The following is a 24,310-nucleotide window of genomic DNA, read 5'->3' as shown; positions in this document are numbered from 1 at the left end:
TTATTTTCATTTTGTTTCCACCTGCTGCTTCTAGGATTGCTCCAAACATATCTTTTCATCCGAGGAACATTAAAAAAGGCATTCCATTAATAATCCCATAAAGGGCGGAGGCGATACATATTTGTTATTCTCGTCTATTATGGGGGTGCAGTAGCTAGAACCGAATGCAAAGGGTATGGAAAAACATCTAATGTAGTATTTAAACAAAAAAAAATCAATTCTCGCCTCATCCGTGTATTCCCATGATTCAATTGGTTAATGTGAACAGAGTTCAATCAGTTTCTGGTGTACTGGATTGGGCTGGTAGCCTGCTGATGGCACACTCTTGGCATGTGGCGACTCGTCGACTTTTTCAAGAAAAGGCCACACGATTGACTCTTCAACAAAACATGGCTCGTCTCTGCAGATCAACTTGTGCACCATCTCGAGGTTGGCAACAATGTCCGATATGGCCGGCCGAGCCCTCCCAACCCATTTGACACAACATCGTGCAATTTGTGCCACACGCTTCAGCGCCTGCAACTGCAATGGTGTTGGCTCCGATACAGGTCGCTTGTCCAGCAACTCCATAATATTACCAGCCTCGATGATGGGAGATGCGAAACATGCTAGATCTTCCTTTATCTTCAACCCCTCTTGAAGAAATGCCCGTTTCCCTGTCAAAACCTCGAGCATCAGCACACCCAGGCTGTACACATCGCTCGCCGGCTTCACGCGACCTCTAAGGTAGTACTGGTCGATGTACCCAAATGTGCCCATAACAGGGCACTCCAACCCCGAGTCCTTCACACTCGCCACGTGCCAGGTTAGTGATGAGCCAAAGTCCGACACATGTGGCACCCAACCGGCATCGAAAAGGATGTTACCTGACTTGATGTCACGGTGGATGATCGGCACTTCGGCATGACAGTGCAGGTGCTTGATGGCGCGCGACACAGAGAGGAGCACCTCTATGCGCGTCTTCCAACACACCCTCACTGGTGATGGTGTGGAGGAGCCGTGGTTACGGTGCAGGTGGTCGTAGAGCGTGCCATTCTCCATGTACTCGTAGACGATGAACCCGTCCGGCACCTCTTCAGGTTCCTTTCTTCGCTTGGTGGTCAGCAGGCGCTTTTTTCTCTTGTCCGTGGCCGCAGTCACACACGATCCAAGGAGGCGGATGATGTGTTTGTGTCGGAGCCGTGACAGGATGTCAAGCTCCGGCTGTATGTTGTCTGATTGCAGGCTATTCACGCGCTTGACGGCCACCTCTCGACCATCATGAAGCCTGCCCCTGTACACTCTTCCACCGCCGCCATAGCCGATCACGGCGTCACGGGCGAAGCCATTGGTGGCAGCCATGATCTCCGCCAACGTGAATTCCTGGTTTCTATGCCGTACTACCTCTACCTCCCGAGCCACCTCTTGTGAAGACTCCTGAAAAAGAGACTACAAGAGTTTTTTTAGGGTAAGCCTTCTTGGTGCACTTATTTCATCTTAAATAACAATACATCGTTTGTCACATCTGTGACAATAAAACTAGGAGGATCATTATCCCAAAAAATGGAAGAGTTCAATATGAAAGCATGTCTAGCATAGAGGATCATCCTCCCAAAAAATGAAATTCGTATAAAGAGGGAGAATGCTATCTTTCCTTTGATTTTACATGGAGATTCGTACAAAAAATTATTTTTAGTTTTTCTTTTTTTCTTTCTTTCTTGCAGACTATATCACTTGCTGAGACTTGGACCGAGAACTAGCCATACCCTATCACAAAACATATCAACTTTCGTATCATCTTGTAAAGAAGTTGTACGTACCTGCATGTGGGACAGCCGTGGTGGAGGTGGATACGATGGTTCACCACCGGTGGTGGAGTCGTCGTCTGGAACGAGGATATTGTAGATCCTTTCGAGGCGGCGTGTGATGCCGATGTGGCTGATCACGGGGAAGAGGATGAGGTAGGACTCGATCCTGCCCTGCACATCCCTGAACCTCTCGGCCGTCCTGCCGGCCATGACGAACTGGTAGGCGGCGCTTCTCCCCTGGCAGGACTGCAGGACACGACGAGCTCGTGGGCGTTCCGGAGCGCGTCGCCCAGCCCGGCCAGCGGCCACGCCGCGGCCTCCGGGTCGTCGGCCAGCTGCACGTGCGGCAGCAGCTGCGCGATCATGAGGACCCGGCGCGCCAGCTGCTCGCACTCCGCCCTGTTCTGCCGAGCTGTCAGCGCGGCCTGCATGGTCATGGAGATGAGCCCGCCCACGTCCGCGCCGACCAGCTGCGCCACCGTCGCCGCCTGGCCCAGGCCGGTCAACAGCGCCATGGCGGCTGCCCGAAGCTGCTGCACGGAATGTCCATAGGCTCGAACGGGCTGCGTGTGGTATGCCTTTGATTCACGCTGAGATTCCTCCAGGTCCAGAGAGTTGATTTCCTCGGCGGGCCAAGCCGTTGAGGCCACTTTCTGGTCATGGTTTGCGGCCGAGGCGACGACGGTAGCTTCCGCGAAATTTCCCGAAGGGTTTATCGTGTTGTACGCGGCTGACCCTGACGGCTGCTCATCACCTCATAACAACCACAACGATGTTAGTGCGGCATCTCCACCAACATCTCTTTGAGAGGCCACGCGCGTCGCCGCCGTTTGCAAGTGCTGAGTGCATGGAACACAAGGGGGCGTAGGTGTCGTAGTAGTAGAGATGTCTCTGAGTCACTCGCTCAGCTACCTGCCCGTGTCTTGTCTTTGCTCAATTGAGCTCACCTTGCTGTAGTCTAGTGTGAAACAAGAAGGAGTTGGCAAAGATGAAGAAGAGGAAAGGCCTGAGTGAAAGTTGCTATCATCTGAAACTGAGAGGGCACTTGTTCCCAGACCAAGCGAAACATTATTGGAAAATCAGATCAATTTTGTCCGGGCACCAATCTACTTACATGTGGTATGGAAGAAAAGATTTGGCAAAAGATGGAGAAAGTGACGAGTGACGACGCATATATATCCATCAACCAACCTCTTCCAATCGAAGCTGAAAAGGCGTTGAAGATCGTGTTGTTTCGGGTTCAATTGTAAGCAAATTAGCGTAGGAAATCCCAACAACTTCCCATACAAATTTCGGGCATGATTTGAGTATCATGGCATCTATCACCGGCACGCAACGAAAATTCTATATCAACGGAGTAATACGGGCGTTTTACAGGATACTATTGCTAACTAATCTCCACCGCCCTCCTGATTTTCAGGAGGTGTGGGCCCCTCATCCCCTTTTCTTCCAATCAGTTTATTCCAGCTAAGCATCCCCGTAATTCTCTGTAAAAAACGCCCGTGCGTGTAGCATTGCTCGGCACGCAATGGTTAACGGCTAACTAAACTACTAAAAGGTAGTGAAGTGGCAGGGTGGACCGGGCTGGAGCAGAACCCAAGTTTCTTTACCCTCCCGGCACAATTTTATTCTCAGGCCCAGTGTTGTGCTGCAAAAATAAGCTGGCCTTGGCCTAGTTTTGCAGCTACGAAGCTCCGCCACTGCTGTCAGTCTCGTGGCATGCAAGAAAGTAGTACGAGTTTGTGCTATCGTGACCAAGTGACACAAGTATACAGACATAAGAGTAACACATACAACCGTGGAGGGGTTACCGATTGTTGAACAGAAAGATACCAACATGACACATACATATATTTTGAAGCACACGGTGAAGTTAAATACTGAAAAGAAAAATATTCATTGAACATTACAATATTATTTGATTTCCAGCAAAGAGTGGAGTAAAAAACAAAAGACTCTGACATGACAAGGACGCACGAAAGAGTGAAGATGACCAGTTTGAAGGGCGGGGTAAAAAGCAAAGAGTGAAGATGACCAGTTTGAAGGGCGGGGTAAAAAGCAAAGAGTGAAGATGACCAGTTTGAAGCAAGCTAATGCCATCCCGCAAAAAAACAATGAAGCAAAGCTAATGTCAATTTTGTGTTCACGAAAGTGCATCTTGAAAGGAAATCCTATAGCGGAAAAATTAATGTAATAATCAGTGACGTTGAATTTATTGGAAAATATTTCGAGCATCACTTTAAAAATATTTATCGGCAGTAGCATTAATCATCTAATGTCTTTGTGGAAGATAACGGGTGATGCGACCAAAATATAGATACCCATATCGATGTGACACACGTGCTTGATACTAGAACGGGCATTTTCTTCTCCTAAGCGAGGCTATAGTTTATGTTTATGCATACAATATAGATATCCGCATCGATGTGATGCAGACGTGCTTGATACTAAAACTAGCATTTTTGTTCTCCTAAGCAAGGCTATAGTTTATGTTTATGCATACAATATAGATATCCATATCGATAGGATGCGGATGTGCTTGATACAAAAACTAGCATTTTTGTTCTTCTAAGCGAGGCTATAGTTTATGTTTATGCATTCAATATAGATATCCATATCGATGTGATGCAGACGTGCTTGATACTAAAACAAGCATTTTTCTTCTTCTAAGCGAGGCTATAGTTTATGTTTATGTGTCCAACATTTATCATCCAGTACTCCATAGCAATTACCATACAAATTCCTTGTTTGACAATAATTGTCTACTAGCATAAGTTATTGTACAAATATAGAACAACATAATCATTTCATAAGCACATTTGGTTAAGATGGCAACATTATGCAAGGTGGAGCATGATGAGAATTAAACATTGACCAAACTAAGAAGCTGAGAGTTGAGGCACCAAGAGGTTATGGAAAGGATATTTATGACAATATAGAGTCGCATGCGAACATAAGCTGGCCGCGGAATAGAGGATATTGTGATGACATGCTTGAAAGATGATATTTGTCTCAAGTCATAAGTCATATGCGGTGTACATGATGTTTGATCAATGTTTCTACGTCTATGTTTGGTGTTCTGTGGTAGCCGAGAGAAATTGGAGAAGGGTGCATGATTTTGGTGTAGGTCCTTTTCTCATCATTCTTACGGGAGTCGTCTCACCTTTAGTGTGTTTCTTGATGTTCTTGGTTGAAGCTTCATGGAGGAGGAGAAAAAAATTCATCATTTCGATCAATTCTGGCAAGCCTATATACTCTAAAAAACCACTCCTGCAAGATGAATTCATGAGAGTTTACCACGAATTTCATGCATTCCTAGGCAAAATCATAGCATTGCATTTCCTTCATCTTATTAAACTTCTGTGTATGGAGGTGGGCACAAGCTATATGGGTTTGTTGTTGAGTTGTAAGCAATATTTTCTTACGCCATTTCGCTTGTGCTGATTACAATTGGTTAGATTTCGCAAGCAGTCACTTTCTTGTGGGTTGTGCTGCCCTTCTCCTTTTCTCTGCATTTCTATGTTGAAACCATCTTTCACTCAGTAATGGTTGACTTGCCTTTTGAAACATACTGCCTTGATGTATTTTCTGCTTTCAAAATTTATATCATCTCTTTGAGTACTACTTACTGACACAGAAAAGTGTTCTTGTTCACAATTCAGTGTGTTTCAATTTTCTCTCTCTTTTACTTTGTAGGCTGATTGGTATAGATGATGTATGATGTGCTTGAGTAGGATTGAGTAATGCAAGGGAACCTTATGTTGTCAAAAATGGGACGATACAAAGTGTAGCCGAGGAAGGCGGCATGACACAAAATTGCATAATTCAAGGGACATATGATGTCTTTTCATCATGACATTGACATGTTAAACTAAAGGCGCTGCAAAACTCTAAATATATGCGAGATATGAGAAATGGGAGAAAAATATTGGCACCCGTATGACAAAATTAGAAACCATAGAAAAGGTGACATTTTATTGCGTGCATTTGTAAAGTTGAATGAACCTTTTAATATAATCTCTATAGTTTAACCCATTCTTTTTTTGTGGCAATAGTTTGTGTTAGTTTAACCCATCAATAAGAAAATTTTCGTCCCTGCTGCAAGGCATGGCGAAGGTGAGGTGGGTGTTATCCAGTTTTAAAGGAGAGGGCTCCTATGACAAATTCCACGTTACAACCGGAAATCGAGCGGGAAAGGAAGGGCCCGAAAGGAAAAGGGAAAGGTGCGTCGTTGGGTGGGGGCTTTTGGTTGGCCGTGTGTTGGAGATAATATGGAGGATAGTCCGGACAACCACAGTTGTCCCCTACATATGGTCTGGATATGAAGGAGTCCGGACTGTCTAGACGATTGATTTTTTGGGAGCCTACTGGGCGCCCGTTTGATGTCCGAGCACGCACGTACGTATGAGGAAAAAATGAGCTTCGATCTTAGAGACAATCATAATCATTTCTTTGATTCATTTAAATGCACTGTAGCCTGTAGCAACGCACGGGTGTTCTACTAGTAAAAATAGGTGGTGAAATTGATCGTGGGTCATCAATCCTTCACATATAAATATCTTACCTCTGCAAGCAATGGTTTCAGTGAGATGATGCTTCTTGGGAAAGGAGGGTTAGGGAATGTGTACAAAAGGGCCGGCTACGAACCTCAAAGCAAAATGTTGTCGTCAATTGAGTTTCATCAGAATCAAAGCGGAGATGAAGGAATTCGTAGCTAAGATAACCATCCTATGTTATCTTCACCATCATGACCTTAATAATTTTGTTGCTCAATTATTCTTACCACAAGAGTGAGCTCCTTCCAGTTAACGATTACATGCCAAATGGTAGGCTTGAAAGAGTTTAGCATTGATGGGATAAGAAAATACTCCCTCTGTCTTATACTTAAGTTAAGACACTTACTTTGGACGGAGTGGGTAGAAGACTGGTTCACATATTTATTATTATAAAATACATTGTATTTGGTCTTTCCTAGCTCCACACTGATTGAGAGAAAGTAGGCATCTATCACGATATCAAAGCAATCAACTGCTCCTTAGGCATCTCCAATGATGATTGGATGAATTAGTTAAGTATTCAGTAATAATTGAGATGTTGTAACAAACGCTAATAATTAATGTTTGTTGTTTTCTTAGGGCATCTTCAACATGGACGTTTATTTTGCCCTTATATGTTCGGACACTTTTAGGCATGTAATACTATTCCTCGTTTATCCGCATACCATACTAGACGCCCGAAATCCCCGCACTCAGCCCCTAAATCGATGGAACAATAAGGTTGTCTGGATGTCTACATGCCCCACCTCGGTCCCACCCACCAGGGTCACTTAGGTGCATCTACCGAGCTGGCCGCCGCCCCTACCGCCCACACTGTGCTTCACCCCTCCTCACCACGAGTCCATGGTGGTTGGACATCGAGTGCCAACACTCGTGCATGCGTAGGCCGAGCCCTCGTCCTGAAGCGAGCATGTTGCGTGCATGGGCTATGTAGGCCAGGCTCGGATCCGGCCCCGACCGCACGGCACCTGTGTGCGTGGGCTATGTAGTCATGTGTGCATGTTGTTCTTGTTGTCATTGCGGTTTTGTTTCGGGTCGAATTGCCATGTATCGCCGGACCAGTGTCGCATATGACGTGTTTGATCAAATGCTTGGGAGAGGCATTGGATGTTCTCCAAGAAAATAACTTGGGAGAGGCCATGTGAGAAAGAAGGGAGAACAGATTTTTATAAGAAAAAAAAGGAAGTGGAGGGAGACAGGTGGAAAGAGAAGTTTGTCTCTCTTATTACCCACCTGCCCGCGCTGGCGACGCCGCATGCATCGACTTGTTTTGTTTCGCTGCTCGGCCCAAGTAGTCGTCCGAGAATCAAGCTTTCCCCCGCGACATGGATTCGGGCAGCTCAGTGCGAGTGGTGGAGTCCTGCCTCGTAACGCCGAGCGACGACACGCCGCGGGAAGGGCTCTGGCTCTCCGCGCTGGACCTCGTGCTAGCCAACAGGGGCCACACCCCGCTCGTCCACTTCTACAGCACCGCCGGCGCCGGCAGTGACGTTGCCGACGACTTCTTTGACGTGGCCAGGCTCAAGGAGTCCATGGCGAGGGCGCTGGTGCCCTTCTACCCTCTCGCCGGCCGCCTCGGCGTGGACTCCGGCGGACGGACCGAGGTCAACTGCAACGCGGAGGGCGCGCTCTTCGTGGTGGCTCGCTCTGACCACACCCTCGAGGACTTCGTCGATCCCACGCCGTCGCCGGAGTTAAGGATGCTCTTCGGTCCCCGCGTTCATCCGTCGTCCATTGTGTTGGCCGTGCAGGTTCGGATCGGACGGACGTCGCTAGCAGCTCCTTCATTCCATTTCTCGCAGAAATTAACATTCGTGCGTGCAGGTGACCTTCCTCAGGTGTGGCGGCGTGGTCTTGGGGACAGCGGTGCACCACGCCGTCGTGGACGGCGCCAGCACGTTCCAGTTCCTCCGGACGTGGGCGAGCTACTGCAGGGACGGCGAGAGCGCCGCGGTGGATGCCCCGTGCCACCACCGCGCCCTCCTCCGCGGACGGTCACCCCGCGTGATCCACCCTGAGACCATCCCCATGTTCTGCAACGAGCTGATCATGCACGAGCAGGAGCCGTCGCCTGCAGGGACGATGTCGTCGACCGTCGTGACCAGGATCCTCACCGTCTCCAGGGACCAGCTACACGCCCTCAAGCGCCTCTGCGGCGGCGCTAGCACGTTCTGCGCCGTGACGGCCCTGGTGTGGCGGTGCGTCTGCGTCGCCCGGCCGGGCCTGCACCCGGACTCCACCACGCGCATCAACTTCCCGGTGGACATCAGGCGCCGCCTGACGCCGCCGCTCCCGGACCGCTACTTCGGCAACGGGGTGGTCAACGTGTTCACCACCGCCGCGGTGAAGGACGTGGTGTCGCAGACGCTGGCCTCCGTGGCCGGCCGGGTGAAAGCCGCCGCGGACCGGGTCGACGACGAGCTGCTGAGGTCGGCGGTGGACTACTTCGAGGAGACGGCGTCGGCGGCGAAGCAGGGCGTGCGGCGGCGGGCGGAGGACCGGGGGAACCTGCCGGAGACGGAGCTGCGGATGAACAGCTGGTTCCGCATCCCCGTGCACGACGCGGACTTCGGTTGGGGGCAGCCGCGCGCGATGACCCGGGCGGAGGCTGTGCGCGGCGGGTGGGTGTACCTGTTGGCCGCCCGCGCCGACGGCAGCGCGCGCGTGCTCATCTCCTTGGAGGCGGCGACTCACCACAAGTTCCAGCACGCCGTCGCCGATGTATGCCAACTTCTTCTAGCCAGTGAACGTCCTAAGCTGTGACCATATATCAGCATGCATCCACTTAATGTGTGGATTAATTTCGTAGACCTAATGATCTATCCGGCAATTTCAGCTTGCTTTTGTGCGTTTTGGACTTTTGGTTGAATCCGTTTTTATATACCCCTTCTGTTTTTATTTACTCTCTATATTAGAGTTGACTGTAGTCAAACTTCGTAAAGTTAAGTACATTCAATAATAAATTTAGTGGCATTGATTTGTTATTGCATATGTTAATATTTTTGTTTATAAACTGTATCAAAATTTACAAAGCTTGACTTTGACTAAAGCTAATATGCGGACTAAATAAAAACGAAGGAAGTACAAGTCTTTGCTACGCCCCGAGATTTGGATACTATATTCATGAGATGCTACATCAAGATCCGTGCAATTTTTTTCTTTAATTTTTTCTTTCAAACTTCGTCCATAATCATTTGTCGAAGAAATGGATGTATTTAGAGTTAAAATACGTTTAGAAACAACCATTTCTTCAACAAGTATTTTCAAACGGAATGAGTACCTGTTATGTTAAGCCGACTAAGAACTAACCACACCTTTTTATATGCAAGCAAACGGCTGCAAAAACTAGTACTTTTCCTCTCGCGACCGCGTCGCCCACCCCCCCCCCCCCCCCCCCCCCCCCGCGCGGGCGACCAGCCGCGCACCAGGCCTCCTCCCTCCAGGCCCTCCCTCCCTCCTTCCTTCCCGCCGCCGGCGCCGGCGCCCCCGGCCGGCTTGGCCCGGGGCTGCTGGTGGCGGCGGCCTCCTGGCCCTTCCCCTCCCGGTCGCTCTCCGGCGCGGGCGGAGCTGCTTCGGGAGGTGCGTTTAGGCGGCGGCGGTCTAGCGTGGTGGCGGGGTTCCGTGGAGCATGCAGGCGAGCAGCTGGGCGGCGGGGCGGCGGGCTCTGGCGTCGCCCGCTTGGCCCAGATCTAGGCCCTTCGGGCCCCATCTGGGCCTGGGCGGGCCGGCGGCGGGGATGGTCTCCGGCGTGGCTTCTGGGAGGCGGAGGAGATGCGACGAGCGGCTGGGTGCCGGCGACGACGACGCCGGCCTGCTGCATCGCGGCCGGCGGGCCTTAACGGGCCCGCTTCAGGCCTGGCTGGGCCTGGGGTGGCCCGGCATGCCCGCTGCCGCGTCCGGACGGCTACCGCGACGGTGCCGGAGGCACGGGTCTCCCGCACGACGGCGGTGGAGGTGGTTCCCTCCCGCTCGACGTCGGTGTTGCTGCTCCCGTCGTGGTGAGCTTCTCTCCGGTCCTCTTGGCCTCGTGGTGGTGTTCGTAGTGAGGGGGCGTGGGTGGCGGCGGTACTGCGTTGGCGCGTGGTGGTGGGCGACGGTTTGGCAGGTCGGTTCCGTCCGGTTGGGCGGTTGGGGTTGGAATGCGGAAGAAATCCCTGCCGGCTTCGGCCCCGACGCGGTGACACCTGTGGGTGCCACCATTCCTTCCTGGAGGGTGTCGGTGGTATCCACCCCCCACCTCCCTCCGCGTGCCCGGGGAAACCTGAGGACTCGTCCGGGTAGCAGCATCGTCGGCGTCGCATCCCTTCTTGGAGGTGCTGCTTGGTACGTGGCGGATCGGAGCCTTGGTCTGTGGTGATTTGTGTCCGGTGGGCGCCACGGTGCCGGGTCATCCGTGCTTTGCCAAGCTGTCGTGGTTGGCATTTGTTTCCTCTTCTTTTTCTTGATGTGTTGTGCTGCTCGCCACAGCGTTATCTGTATTCCTTGATGTTAGTTGCTTTGAAATACAAAGCGGGGGAAACCCTTTTTTGGAATATGCAAGCAAACCTCATCATAGGCAGTCTGATCCGGGTTTGTCACTCAGGCCTGGCTTGGACTTTGTTTTACAGGCTGAAAGACAGACTAGGCTTGGACTGCGTTTTCAACATTTTGTGTCGGGTACCACGTGTTAGAATGGAAAATAGAATTTGGACAGGGCTGTTGCACTTGCATTCTGACCGGGCTCAAGCTGAAGAACAAGCATATCGTTGGGCTTTGGGCCGGGCTCTGGCTTTGGTTTACAACTTTGTCGGTCCCACGCATGCAAAACTGAGTTGGTATGCTTTGACAATCTTTGCGCGAGACTGGTACATGGCATCCATAATATCACCGGTATGCAATGAATAACGGCTAATTATAAGGGAAGTGGCTCGTGGCATGCAAGAAAGTACTACGTGTGCGCGGCAGTCTCGAGACCGGCCGGGCGATACAAGGAAGATGAGTCGTGGCCTATGATGCCACGAAGCCATGTTAACAAGATTTTCGTCGTCAATGGAAAGCTCGGCAATGCTTTATTTTTTCTTTTCATTCAGTAGCTTTGGAGGCGAATGTTTGTTTGATCTGGTAACGCCTAAATGTATATACGCGCATGTATATATGCCCGTCGATCTCAGGTACATTCAGTTAGCTTGAAAGCAGATAGATAGGTGGGCATGTGCAGCTAGGCTACCAACGGCCACGAGCAAGGAGAGGGAAGGTATAGGTTGCGATTAGCACAACGGGAGGAAGGGATTTAATTAACGAGAGGATTCCATTCGCACCTTGCTTGATTCGTATCGTATGTATGTACTCCTTCAGTCTAGTGAAAAGAAAAAAGAAAATTTTAGCATAAATTAAGGAGTGGAGTAAAAAAATACATTAGAAAAGTGCAAACCACCATCCCTCTTCTCTTTAATTACCTAACCTCCAATGAGCTAAGCGCATTTAGAAATTAAGAAGACCATGTGTAGAATTTTTGTTCGATCTGGCTAGCCAACTACTAATTACTAATAAAAATATGTCATCAGATCGGTGAGGTAGAAAGGAAGTCTTGCTAAGTTTTTCGTGAAATATAAAGTATTTTCCCCCGCAAAAAAAGTATTTTTTGCGAGGGCCTGAAATATAAAGTATGCATTTTACTGTTTATATACTACTTGCTTTGGGTCAAGATTGTCGAACAGATCACTGGGATCAAATTGTCGAACAAAACTCACGCTGATACATCGGCCAACCACTAATCAATCTGATAGTAGCTAAACATCTATAATCTGATGCCTAGTGGTGTTCTTTAACTCTTCTTTCTGAGGTCGTCGTTGATAGCTTTCGAGAGCTCTTGCTCTAAATTGAGCTTCTCGAAACAGCTTCTCATGAGACTTCAAAAGCTCCCTATGAAGTCGCGGGGGGGGGGGGGGGGGGGGGGGCAATTGTCCCCCGGCAGTGTGGACTTACTGCCATACAACGTTATCGACGCCGAGAGTGGACGCGCTACTACTTATGCCTTAGTGATGGATGACTATAAATAGAAGAACCCCGAAACTCTCCTTACCTTGTTATATACTAGCAAAAATGCACATGTGTTGCAATGGAAGAAACAAATCTTCCATTTTAGCTCGTGAGTCCGTTCATTGTCATGGAAAAACACTTACATATGTGGTGATATCCAGATTCATCTTAAGAAAAACTTAATTATCTATTTGTTAAAGTATCATACATGCATTTGTCTACATAACGAGATACATAGTTGAATGCCCATGCATTGCTATGGAGAGAGAAAATCAACTCATTACAACTTGTTTATTTCCCAATTAATGCAAGGCACCTTGATCACCCTGAACTCTCTTGTCACCCAAGTAACATAAATCTACTTTAGTCACGACTCACGAGCAACGCCAGAAAAAAGTCTCTGATGAAAAAAATTGTAGACCACAGGTACTTTGGGATGCTAGTTTGGGAAGAGGGTATGTATTCCCGTCCTTGACAACCTAAATTTGTTTATAGCCTCCTAGATATTTCCGGAAACATCATACATCAATATCAGGGTTAGCAATCTCAACTGTGGTATTATCTGAATCTCAATGCAAAAATTCAAAACATGCATCCTAGCTACCTACTTATGCTTCTCAACTTCACATACATTTAAAGTAAACAACTGAGCATTTTTTCCATGCTGAGAAATTAAATGGGGTTACATTAGCAATTCAGTAGACCAGACAAAATCTGAGTTTATACATACACTACAATCCATTCTGATCTATATGTTGGAGTTACCTAAACAAATATTAATAATATCAGCTGGCCTGATCAACATATAGAATACAAAACAAACAAACAAACAAACAAACAAACAAAAGTACCATAGCACCACAAATCTTCACATACAATATTACCTAACTAATATCGCAGCTCAAATTCTTATGTCGCTTTTACAGTTTATTTCCTTCGTTTCCTCCTTCCCATCAGGCCAAAGGCCCATTTGGCCGAAACAAAAGCCCGCCCGGCTATTATGACGCACGAAGAAATGGACCGGATCATCAAAAAAAGAAAAAACAGGTGCTGCTAGTCCATATCAGTTACATCTAGGTTTTTTGGCTCAAAAAAAGTTACGTCTAAGATTCACCCCTCAAAAAGAAGTTACATATAGGATTTGTATATGCAATCGCACATCGCTGCTACCTCCTCCTTGCGATAACCACGATCGGACGAACAGGTAATAGAGCTGCCGAAGCTGTAATTCCCGAATTTTCCTTTTCCCTCCGTCGTCTATCATGATTTCTATCTCTCTCTCGCTCATAAGAGGCGGACACCAAGGCCATGGAGCAACCCCTCGGAGCACCACCGACGCCTTGACCAAGGTGACCCGCCATCGGCAGGCATTCCTCGCAGACCGTCTCTGTCTGGCGACCCAGTCCTCTGTGGGTCTGCTCTGTCCGCCATGGACGCTGACCTCATCCCCGTGCCTTCTCCCAAGCTTTCCGAAGCCGCAACCATGGCGCTGCCGCCCAGTGCCACGACGCCAAGCACAGAGGTCGGATGCACTTGGACCCCTCCTCCTGGGACATCATCGGGCCACAACTGCCTCCCCGTTTTCTGCCCGAAAATATATAATAGAGCACCTGCACTCAGGCCCTCTCTATCTAGCCATTCATTTTCCGCATCACGATTTGTGCAAGTACATTTCTCTTTTTTGTTTCTCCCAGACAAAATATATCTTGAAGTTCAAACCTATGCAGCGTGGTAAAGCTTTCTAACTAGAATATAGGATAAGTCTTTCAGTTTTTTTGTCAAACTTAAATATACAAAATAAATTTTGTTTGATTAAAAAAATCATATTATTAGTATTTATGTTGGACAAAAAATTCTGAAAGATTTATCATAGATTCTAGTTAGAAAGCTTTGCCATGCTGCAATAGTGTTTGATTTTTCCTGAACAAATATGCTTGTTGCTCTTTATTTAGCTTCACGGGACAATGAGGCGTGGAGGATGACGGCCGCGAGCACATTGCCGCAAGCTCACGGAGGGAGGTACACATCTCATCCAGTGGATCAATCCTGCTTTTGAACTGAGCGTAGCCGTTTGTTGACATTTGACGAAAAAGGACGCGCGACGTGCAGGGGCCACATATGGAGACCACATCGAAATATTTTCCGTGGTATCTTTCGCCTCCAAATTTAGATGGGAATCAAAAATTTCTCGGCGAGAAAATCCAATGGTGATGTCACCTGGGGCCCACCATGACTGGGTTAGATTAGGTTTTTCATCTTCATTTGAACTTTATAACTGGGACCAAATCCAAAATATCGAGAGCGGGACCTCAAAATTTTTGACACGAAGTTTGGGCGGGATCCGATGAATATCTACATCCGCAGACGTCGTCTCTAGCAGGAAATACCATGGCTAGTGGTTAAAATGATATAAATATGAACTTCGTATCACATAAAATAACAATTTACATTAATGATCTACAGACGATCAAGATTATTGTGGTTGAAATGAAGCCTATAAATCACTGGACTTTAAATATGTCAACATCAGGGGCAACAAGAGAAACAAAATTACGCCATAATATTGGATGTGCAAAATTGTTGACAAATGCTAGTTTAGGACCATATATCCACAGTTCACATCCATAATTTTTGTGGGTGCATGCTCATTGGCCAGGTTGCAGGGCCGGCCCTGAGGGGGGGCAGGGGGGGCGACCGCCCCGGGCCCCCGAGGTCCAGGGGCCCCCGTCAAGTAGAACATATCATATTAGACATGTAGGACTTGTATTAGCCGCAAGGGCCTAGCAGCCACGCAGGGAGTCCATGAGATCGCGAGAAATTTCTGCAGCCGTGAGTTTCCTTCTGATGGCGAGTCCTCACGATCCCTGTCCCAGGCCCCCGGACGTGAGGCGAGGTGCTGCCGTCTGACGAACCGCCGCCGGGGTGCAGCAGGCCGACCAACTCCACTCCGCGCTCTGGTCTCCAAGCGCTGGATGCACACGCACGTCGCGAAGCTCCTCCTGCCGGACCCAGACAAAAATCCATATCGTGTTATCGCCGAGATCTGACCGATCCAAGGTTTGTGATATCTACAGTTTATCACTCTCCTTGTACTAACTAGATTTATAATGAGTTCATGGTCGCTGGTCTGTTGCACTGCGTGGCTCGATTTAATTTGCTCCGCTACTTGATCGTGATGCATCTCGTAAGATTCACAAACACAGGTCTAGAAGAACCCCATAATTCTTGCCCTGGCATTTCCCCCTGTTCCATGCATGTAGCGCCGGTCAATTGTCCTATATTAGCATTTTAAGTGTACTACGAGGACTTTAGAAACGAGAATCTACGATAATTAAGTAATTTATCTTCGTGTATGCATTCATGCATATATAGCTTTGCATTGTTTAAGCTTTCATATGAAGTTTAAAAAGTATATGTGTCGGGTAGCAAAAAAAAAAATTGACATAAAAATTATTTTTTAGATGAATGTACAGGTTTATTGGTTACATTTCATACATATATATCAATTATTACTGCTATGCTATTTTATATGAAAGGGCCTTGAGTTTTATGTTCGCCCCGGGCCCTCAAAATCTCAGAACCGGCCCTGCCAGGTTGATGACGACTTGACGAGCGTGTAGCTGAGCTTTACATGGTTGTGGCTAGGCAGGCCGTCCACGACGACGACATAGATGTAAAGGTTTGGCGTTAGTTAATACACCAAATAGACGATGTATGTATATCATGAGGTGAAGATTTTGTTTTTGTTTTTCGCACTGAAGGCGCATGGATGTACTCTTTACGTTCCTAAATATAAGTTTTTGTAGAGATTTCACTGTGGACTACATACGAATATATATAGATGCATTTTACAGTACAGATTTACTTATTTTGCTCCGTATATGTAATCTATAGTGAAATCTCTATAAAGACTTAGCGCGGGGATGGAGGGAGTAGTAGCTAGCATGACCAAAACGCGCGCGGCACTCGGGGACGTTTGAGGTCTGCGTTAATCAATGGGTCTTCTCTATCCATGTGCGCGGCGCCCAGACATCTGCCGTTTTCTTTTCTACGCTTGACTTGTGGTCGATCGTCCATCTGATTTGACCCCATCCAGACCAGTTGGCGCCGCAGCCAATCGAAATTGTGTAGGCCGGCACACAAGAAATGACTTGCACGCACGTACGTACCTTGTGAACAAATGCCTTTCTTCCTTGCCTACCTACTGCACGCGCGCTCTAACTCTTTTTATATATATAGACTTGGCCAGACGCTCTAACTCTTCACAACAACCAACAATCACTGTAACTAACCAGAAGAAGAAGCAGAAACGATGGCGTTCCGACGCCCTTCATGTGTCCTACTAGGAGCTCTTCTCACCGTCTCCTTCCTCGCCGCCACGGCAACCGCCGGTGACCACGGCCTGACAGTCTTCTGGGGCCGGAACAAGGACGAGGGCTCCCTCGGGGAGGCCTGCGACACCGGCATCTACAACACCGTCATCATCTCCTTCTACAGCGTCTTCGGCCACGGCAGGTACTGGGGCGACCTCTCCGGCCACCCGCTCTACGGCATCGGCGCCGACATTAAGCACTGCCGGGGAAAGGGCATCGTCGTCCTCCTCTCCATCGGCGGCGGCGGCACCCAGTACTCCCTGCCGTCATCACAGTCCGCGGCCGACGTCGCCGATAACCTGTGGAACGCGCACCTCGGGGGCGGCCGCCGCGGCGTGTTCCGCCCGTTCGGCGACGCGGTGGTCGACGGCATCGACTTCTTCATCGACCAGGGCGCGCCGGACCACTACGACGAGCTCGCCAGGCGTCTCTCCGGCTACAACCGGTACTACCGCGGCGCGCCCGGGGTGCGGTTGACGGCAACGCCGCGGTGCGTGTACCCGGACTGGCACGTCCAGAGGGCGCTGGACACGGGGCTGTTCGAGCGGATCCACGTCAGGTTCTACGGCGACGACCAGTGCTCCTACAACCACGTGTACAAAGACGGGGTGATGGCGCAGTGGAGCAAGTGGACGGCGAGGTACCCCCGGAGCAAGGTGTACATCGGGCTGGCGGCGGCGAACGTGCCCGGGAGGAACGACAAGGTCGGCCTTGGGTCCATGCAATATGACCTGATGCCCACCGTGAAGCAGGCGGCGAACTACGGCGGGGTCATGCTCTGGGACAGGTACTACGACAAGCAGACCGGATATGGCCGCGAACTCTACAACGGCGGCATCAACTAATAATCTACACGCATGCATGCATTATAGTGTGTGTGTGGCAATAATAATTTAAACACACCTGATGTGATTAGTGGCATTGTATTGTACGAATAAATCAGAGATCCATATAGGGACCGCTGGATGTTTCAACATTTCGTATCTGAATTCAACACCCTTTAACTCTTATACCATGTAGAAGTGCATGCTTTAGCCAATCATTTAATAAAAGAGACTAGACAATATATTTTTACGTCAACAATGACCATTTTAAAAAAATGCAATCATTCTGTTTAAATATGAACTTCTTATGAACATTTTTATAGAAAAGTGAACATGATTTAAAAGCCAAAAAGAGGCCAACAAAACAAATTAGCCGAAAACCAGCCACCGGTGAAACGCTTACTAGGCATCTAGTGCATCCTATTCTCCTCCTAATTAACTAGGGGCAAATGGTAAGGGCATCTTCAAAGCTGACTCTCAAACTGCCTGCAACCATCCGGATTGCATGTTCAGGACCTGTTTTGTCATCCAAAGCAGGCGTGTACCGGTTTGTCGATCGGTCCGGACGTGATTTTTTCCACAAACCGGAAACATGCTGGGGGGGGGGGGGGGGCTTTGCGGGAGTCCGGACCGCTCCCACGTCCGCTTCTGACTGCCCTGACCCACCCAAAAAACCTCCCGCCTCCGCACGCATTCCCACCCGAAGTGGTCAGCATCGCTCCAGAGCATCAGTGCTGTATTCATCCCCGCCCAAAGCAGACATGCTACTCACGTCACTCCGCGCATTGAACCGGCACGCCGGCTGAGAGCGTCGGTCGCATCGCTTTCCGGTGCACATGACTCCTCCGCATTCAAACGACCACATGTCTTTTCGCCTTCCTACATTAAACATGTGTGGTTATCGAGGAACCTACTACGACGCCACACGTCCGTCCCTCTGTCGGCCACCATTAATTACCAAGCCGCTTGCCCTGCCATCCGGACACTATTTAAACTCCAGCCCCGGCCATAGCCGCATCCATCCATCTCCCCTCCCTTTCTCCTCCCCACACCACGCCCGCCATGTCCTGCTCGAGCTCCAAAGTCATTTGGGACAGCATGTCATACGAGCTGAAGATGGAGATCGCCGTCGTTGCTTCTGACTGGCAGGCCGACAGGTCGGCGCCGCGGACGTCCCAAAGGAGGACGCGGTCGATGAAGAGCCGGCGCCACCCAACTCGCCAATCCATCCCGACATTACCATGGTCGAGGCCCATTCTCACTACACTGAAAGGATGAGTAGAGCATTGGAGGTCGCCGGCGCTCGGGCCCCGGGAAGGCAATCGCTCTTTTGTTGCCGTTGAAGCCAAACTTAGCAGGCTCATCATCGTCGGCCAATTAGCCGCTTGCAGATTGCGGAGGCGGGGCTTCATTTTTTGGGGTTCATGGACATGGGGAATGGGCGTTGACGGTAATTTACGCTAAGTTTAGAGTCTGGTCTTGTTCAAATATGTCGAAAATCATCCGATTTTATGTAAAAATTATCCAAGTATAAATAAAAATCGTCCGGGTTGTTTAAATATGCATCAAAATTGTTCAATTTCATTAAATTTGGACCAAAAAGCAACCAAACATATGCGGCTAGCTTTGGATGGCCGGCTCCCTTATGAGTGTTCACAAACGGATCTGGTGTCCGGTTTGCAGGTCGGCGTTGGAGATGCCCTAAGGGACTTGTTGTATGTATGGTATTGACATATCGGAGCAGAGCACAAGTGATCTTGAAAACCCCTTGACTTTATTACTAGCCTCATCACAGCTGACTATAATGAGCGTGGAAACTGAGTTCTCGGATTCTCAAATTGTCACGTGTCTCTCTCTGTACTTAACAACGATGTTGAGATCCCCTCAACGAAAAAGAAAAAAATATATTATCACTAAACAAACTGATCGATATCACTCAATCCACTGGATACAGCGTAGCATACCTTCTACTCCTCTGCATGGGCGGCGCTGGTTTCTCTTTGGGTCGCGGCAGTGGTGGCTGCGGTGGAGAAGGTTCCGCATTTTTGGGTTGTTCGAAGTAGTGCGGCGACGGTGGCCACGGTGCGGTCGACGGTGGAGGATACATGAACGGCGGCGGACAAGGTTCCTCCTTTTTGGGTACCGGAAGCGGGCACGGTGGAGGAAGTCCCCGTTTCTTATCATCTGGAACGCATCGGCCAATCTGAAACGGGCCAACATGTTCTGCCAAAATCCAGACGACGGTCGTGAGCTCGCCCCCTCGGCTGAGCTGCCTGGCATGGGATTCCCGGCTGCATCGGGTGCCCGCGTACAGCAGCTTGTCCACCCACACGTTGAAGACGAGCTCCAGCACCTCCGGCATCTCCGACTCATCGGCCTCTAGCAGCGCCATGGCAATATTTGCTCCGTCGGAGACGAGACGGGTTTTATCATGATCCAAACCCCACTCGCTATCTGCATCCATCTTGTCATGCAGAATCCTTGCAAGCTTCCCCTCCCTCTCCTTGCCGGTTGTCGTCAAACGGGAACGGCTGCTGCTGACGGCCTGTTTGCGCCAAATGTCCTGCAAAGCATCGAAGGTTACTTCGTACAGGCTGCGGAGAACGAGGCCCGGTAGCATGCGCGGGCGTACGGCGACGAGGAACATCAGGTACTCGGACAGCGCCTTGACCGCCTTGGCATGTGCCGCAGCTGCGCTCTTGCCATGCATCAGTGATTGACCGCCGCCGCCGCCGCACATGAGGAAAACTTGGGTGGCGATGTGCCACACAAGGACGTCCTCCTGGAACTCACGGCCAAAGGCCAGCTGGAATCTCCGCAGTTTCGCTGGACGCCTCTTGACTGCCGCCTGGCCCCAGAATGTGGTGATGTCATTCATGGAGTATGCATCATCATAATCCCCGACCTTATCCTTGTCGTGGTCATAGGTTGACTTGAGTATCTTCCGTACACGTTCGAACACCAACATCTTGACTCCTTGTGAGAGCTTAATGCGCTCGGAGTGGTGGTGTTCCTTCCACCCATCTTCCAATCCAAGCTTCTTGGCTGCTCTCCCGCATAGAGGCATCGTCTCACGGGTGCACTCGTGCAGCAGGCTGTACTGCCCGATGGTGCCCGACCACATTCTGTAGCGGCCTGGCGCCATGCCAAGGGCTAACCGGCCAAGATCCAGGGACACGACGGCACGACGGAGCCGGTGCCATCTCCCAGAGCACAGAGCCTCATGGTGAAGCCATGCCCGTGGCCTAGCCTCCAAGAATGCGTGCATCCAGGTAGACCCAAGTGCACTGAGAAGCCATCTGATGTCCAGGATCAAAGTACCTACCAGCAAGGTGTAGGTGATGACCACATCTGCTCTCCTCTGGCCGTCTTTGCTGTACAGCAGAAACAGAACCAACGTCGTGAAGGTGGCGACCGGTGAGACAAGCCGGATCGAGTAGCCGACCCAGGTGTGGACCATGGCTGCCTTGGTGTAGAGGATGTCGTACATGAGAGAAAGCTCCATCTCCACCACCTTGCACATACTCTCCCACCCAAAAGAGAACATGACCTTGGTTGCTTCAAGGTCAGATGAATCCATGTTGACAGAAGAATCGGTCATTGCACGCTGGCAGAATGGGAACATGTCGTGGGCAACCATCAGGGCTTGCTCATTGTCCAGCACCGTTCCGCTTGCGGAGCCCGAGCCATCAGTGTATCTCCTTCGTTGTCTCTTCTTCTTCTTCTTCTTCTTCTTCTTGCTTGAGCTCCGGATGTTGCCCAGGTTGCCTTGCCATAGCGCCAGTACCCTCTCCACATACTTGACAACACCGACGGCGAGAATGGTGATGGATGATGGAAGCAAGGCCCTGTCACCGCCGCGCAGGTATATGTGCTTGTACACGACATTGATGGCCCCGCCGACCTGCACCAGCACGTTGAGTGCTTGCCGCCCTGACAGCACGTTGTCCTCGAGGGAGTAGGCGCTGATGTTGTCTGGGCCGCCGAGATGCTGCAGGAGGAACGACGCCCAGAACGCGACCAGCTGCGGCTTCTCCTGGGACGTGCTGCCCATGGACAGGCTACCGAGGGCATATGCCGAGGCCCAGTTGGCCAGCTGGTACGCCAGCCACAGAAGGAGCGTTCGCCCACCGGAGGCTTTACGCCGACGGATCCCGGCGAGGAGGATGAGGCCAAGATGCGCAGCAAAGCTTAAAAGGACCGCTGTCCGGATCATCCCAGTCTGGTTCAGCCATCCTTCCATTGGACCTGCACTGAGGTCAAAATCAGATAATCATGTTCCATATGTAATAATTAATCATGTACACTAAGTGAACAGGGGATGCAATGGTACTTCTACAGACACTATGATAGGGTGCAAAGTATGTCAGTGAGCCGCCTAGCTACATCAACAATCACTAGAATGACCTTAATTTCTTTTAGAAATACTCCTTCGGAAAAATAAATCAGTAAATGTTTGCCCATTTCATCCTAGCAAACCAAGATTTTTGCTTATCATCCTGGTTTTCTACGAATCGGGATGTCGGAATCCCCAAATCACATCTCATCCGACGAAGAAAGAAAAAATCATTGGTTGCGCGACAGGTAGAAGAAGAAAGTTTTGACCAGTTGGCAAAGTTAGGAGCTACTGCACAAAGAATGAAAAGAAGAAAGGATCCGTCTAAACATAACGCAGTCAGCCGCGAGCTTGGAAGAAGCAAGAACACAATGGCGGGCTGGTGGCAAAAAGCGGCCATGAACCCATCAAGCGATTCACTGAAGAAAAAAAACTCCACAGAAACCATAGCCTTGACTTGGAGCTTACCTCCCTGTGTTGGGCTTTTGGACGCTGGCGGGCGACCTTTCAGCCGCGTATCTCATCGGCGGCGGGACCAAGTGGCCGAGGTAGCATTGACAGAGTGATGGTAGCACGAAGCAGCAGTAGCACAGCAGTCCTTCACTCCCCGTGGAACTAGATGGAGATGGTGGAGCGATGTCTATCAATTTAGCCGTCTTTGCCTATCAATCATTGTACGGCCCAAACCCAGCACCTCACGTGCATTGCGAACCCAATCCAGCAAGCATTTGATCGGAAAGAGCTGCCCACCTAACATGTTTGGTTAAATTCGTCTCTCGTGTTAATCGATGCTCATAATGAATTTGTTTTCGAAAATTTGTGACATGACGTTGGCAAAATAAAAAAGATGACTAAGAGAATAAAAGTGTTCACATCTTCAAAAAAAGCATTAATATGTTCATGTCGCAAATTTGAAAATTTGTTCATGTTTTTTAAAAAGCATTAATATGTGGAATAAAAAGGTCTAATAAATATTTGCAAATTTAGAACAATTTTGTGTTTTAAAAAATGTTCAAGTTTTCTAAATGTGATAGCTTTTTTAGAGATCTTTTTGCTGTAGCGGCCCTGGTTTCTACAGTGATCCCAACAAATGTCTGCCCCCAATTCGCTAGAATGTCTGATCCCTGAATTGCTATGGTACACATACATCTCGCTCCTGCCTCTCGCAATGGACCCGCCCACCAGGACGTCTCCCCTGTGCGGCAACCCTACTTTTCGGCGCGAAGAGCACCAAATAGGAGGTCCTAGCAAGAACATACCTACGAAAAACCATCCACTGCGAAGTGCTTAGTGGGTCAGGCAACCTACTACATCCCGATAGGCGAGTCTAGCAATCGCGCCTGCACTCTTAACCTACACTAGCCTCATCTTGTGGATCGTTGTTGTGGAGCAGGCCTGCTCAAGCACGCAAATCCTATTTGCCACATTAAGCGGCAAATTATCGAGGCTACGCACACCTCAAGTCCATCAAGAGTGATAGATGGGTCGGCCCACTAATATGTGTGAGAAATATGTGCGTAGCCTCGAAAAATGCAATCTTCTGTTTTGCGCATCTTTTGCTGACGGGACACGGATAGTCTAACACATTGATGCATTCTGCGTGTGATGTGTAGAAGAAGACCAAGTAAAGAGTTTGGCAAAGATGGAAAAAAGTGACAATGCATATCAGCCTCTATCAGCTAAAACCGAAAAGGGCTTTGAAGATCGTGGTGCTTCAGGTCCATTTACAAGCAAGTTGATGTGGAAAACTGTCATCAACTTCGACGGTCCCATGCACAAAACTGTGGAGACCTCTTATTGGACGCCCGCATGCGTCCAGTAGATATGCTTTTGCTGAAAGGGCGCGATAACAGGCCGGCCCATTCGCGGGCATCGACCAAATGAAAAAATGTGACGAATATAGTGCAGGCGGGGAGTCAAACTCCCGACCTCGACCTGGAGAACACTGTTGCTAGCAAATCAATCTGGTGACTAAGGTTTGCTATTAGTGAAGCACTAAATTTGAAGTACTAGGTTGAGTAGCAGCTCGGCTTTTTTTTTTCCAATATTTTCAACATTTCTTGGGAAAATGTGAACAAATTTTCTGTAAAAATTGCGAATAATGTTTGAAAATCATGAAAAAAATCGAAATTCTAACGAAGTTTTCAAACATGGACAATGTTTTTAAAAAGTGAACAAAAAGTTAAATTCATGATCAATGTTTTGAAATTATGAACATTTATTGAAAAAATAATGATGAAAACAATTTTTCAAATACAAGCTGAAAATATTTGTTATATAGGCCGAACAATATTTAGAAACATATTGAGATTTTTCGTGATATACACTGAACAAACATTTAAATACACATTGTAAATTTTTGTGATATACGCTGCACAATTTTAAATTACACATTGAACATTTTTTTAAAATATGT

At 49.0% G+C, this 24,310-nt stretch overlaps 4 protein-coding genes across 4 annotated transcripts; 2 read left to right on the top strand and 2 right to left on the bottom strand.

Annotated features, from left to right (window-relative positions):
- Positions 1-243: 243 nt before the first annotated feature.
- LOC125535205 (putative serine/threonine-protein kinase PBL26) lies at positions 244-2,377 on the bottom strand. The gene is given in 4 exon segments (XM_048698247.2): positions 244-547; positions 550-1,428; positions 1,800-2,039; positions 2,042-2,377. Coding segments are annotated over 4 exon segments (1,548 nt in total). The 5' UTR covers positions 2,303-2,377; the 3' UTR covers positions 244-379.
- A 5,240-nt stretch (positions 2,378-7,617) lies between these two features.
- Positions 7,618-9,229, top strand: LOC125535206 (putrescine hydroxycinnamoyltransferase 1). Its single transcript, XM_048698249.2, has 2 exons — positions 7,618-8,094; positions 8,168-9,229. Exons 1-2 carry the CDS (start codon positions 7,669-7,671, stop codon positions 9,104-9,106), a joined length of 1,365 nt encoding a protein of 454 aa, XP_048554206.2. The 5' UTR covers positions 7,618-7,668; the 3' UTR covers positions 9,107-9,229.
- A 7,431-nt stretch (positions 9,230-16,660) lies between these two features.
- Positions 16,661-17,710, top strand: LOC125540705 (xylanase inhibitor protein 1-like). The gene has a single exon (XM_048704289.2). The coding sequence runs from the start codon at positions 16,674-16,676 to the stop codon at positions 17,577-17,579; it is 906 nt and encodes a 301-aa protein (XP_048560246.2). The 5' UTR covers positions 16,661-16,673; the 3' UTR covers positions 17,580-17,710.
- Positions 17,711-19,293: 1,583 nt separating this feature from the next.
- Positions 19,294-22,497, bottom strand: LOC147983075 (uncharacterized). The gene is made up of 2 exons (XM_087539428.1): positions 22,363-22,497; positions 19,294-21,806 (listed from the first exon to the last, which is right to left on the bottom strand). Exon 2 carries the CDS (start codon positions 21,799-21,801, stop codon positions 19,495-19,497), a length of 2,307 nt encoding a protein of 768 aa, XP_087395554.1. The 5' UTR covers positions 21,802-21,806; positions 22,363-22,497; the 3' UTR covers positions 19,294-19,494.
- Between the last annotated feature and the right edge of the window lie 1,813 nt (positions 22,498-24,310).

The sequence above is a fragment of the Triticum urartu genome, chromosome 2A (genome assembly GCF_056163025.1).
Source record: "Triticum urartu cultivar PI428250 chromosome 2A, HENAU_Tu73, whole genome shotgun sequence".
In the NCBI taxonomy this organism is placed as follows: Eukaryota; Viridiplantae; Streptophyta; class Magnoliopsida; order Poales; family Poaceae; genus Triticum; species Triticum urartu.
This window is presented reverse-complemented; position numbering and strand designations above follow the sequence as displayed.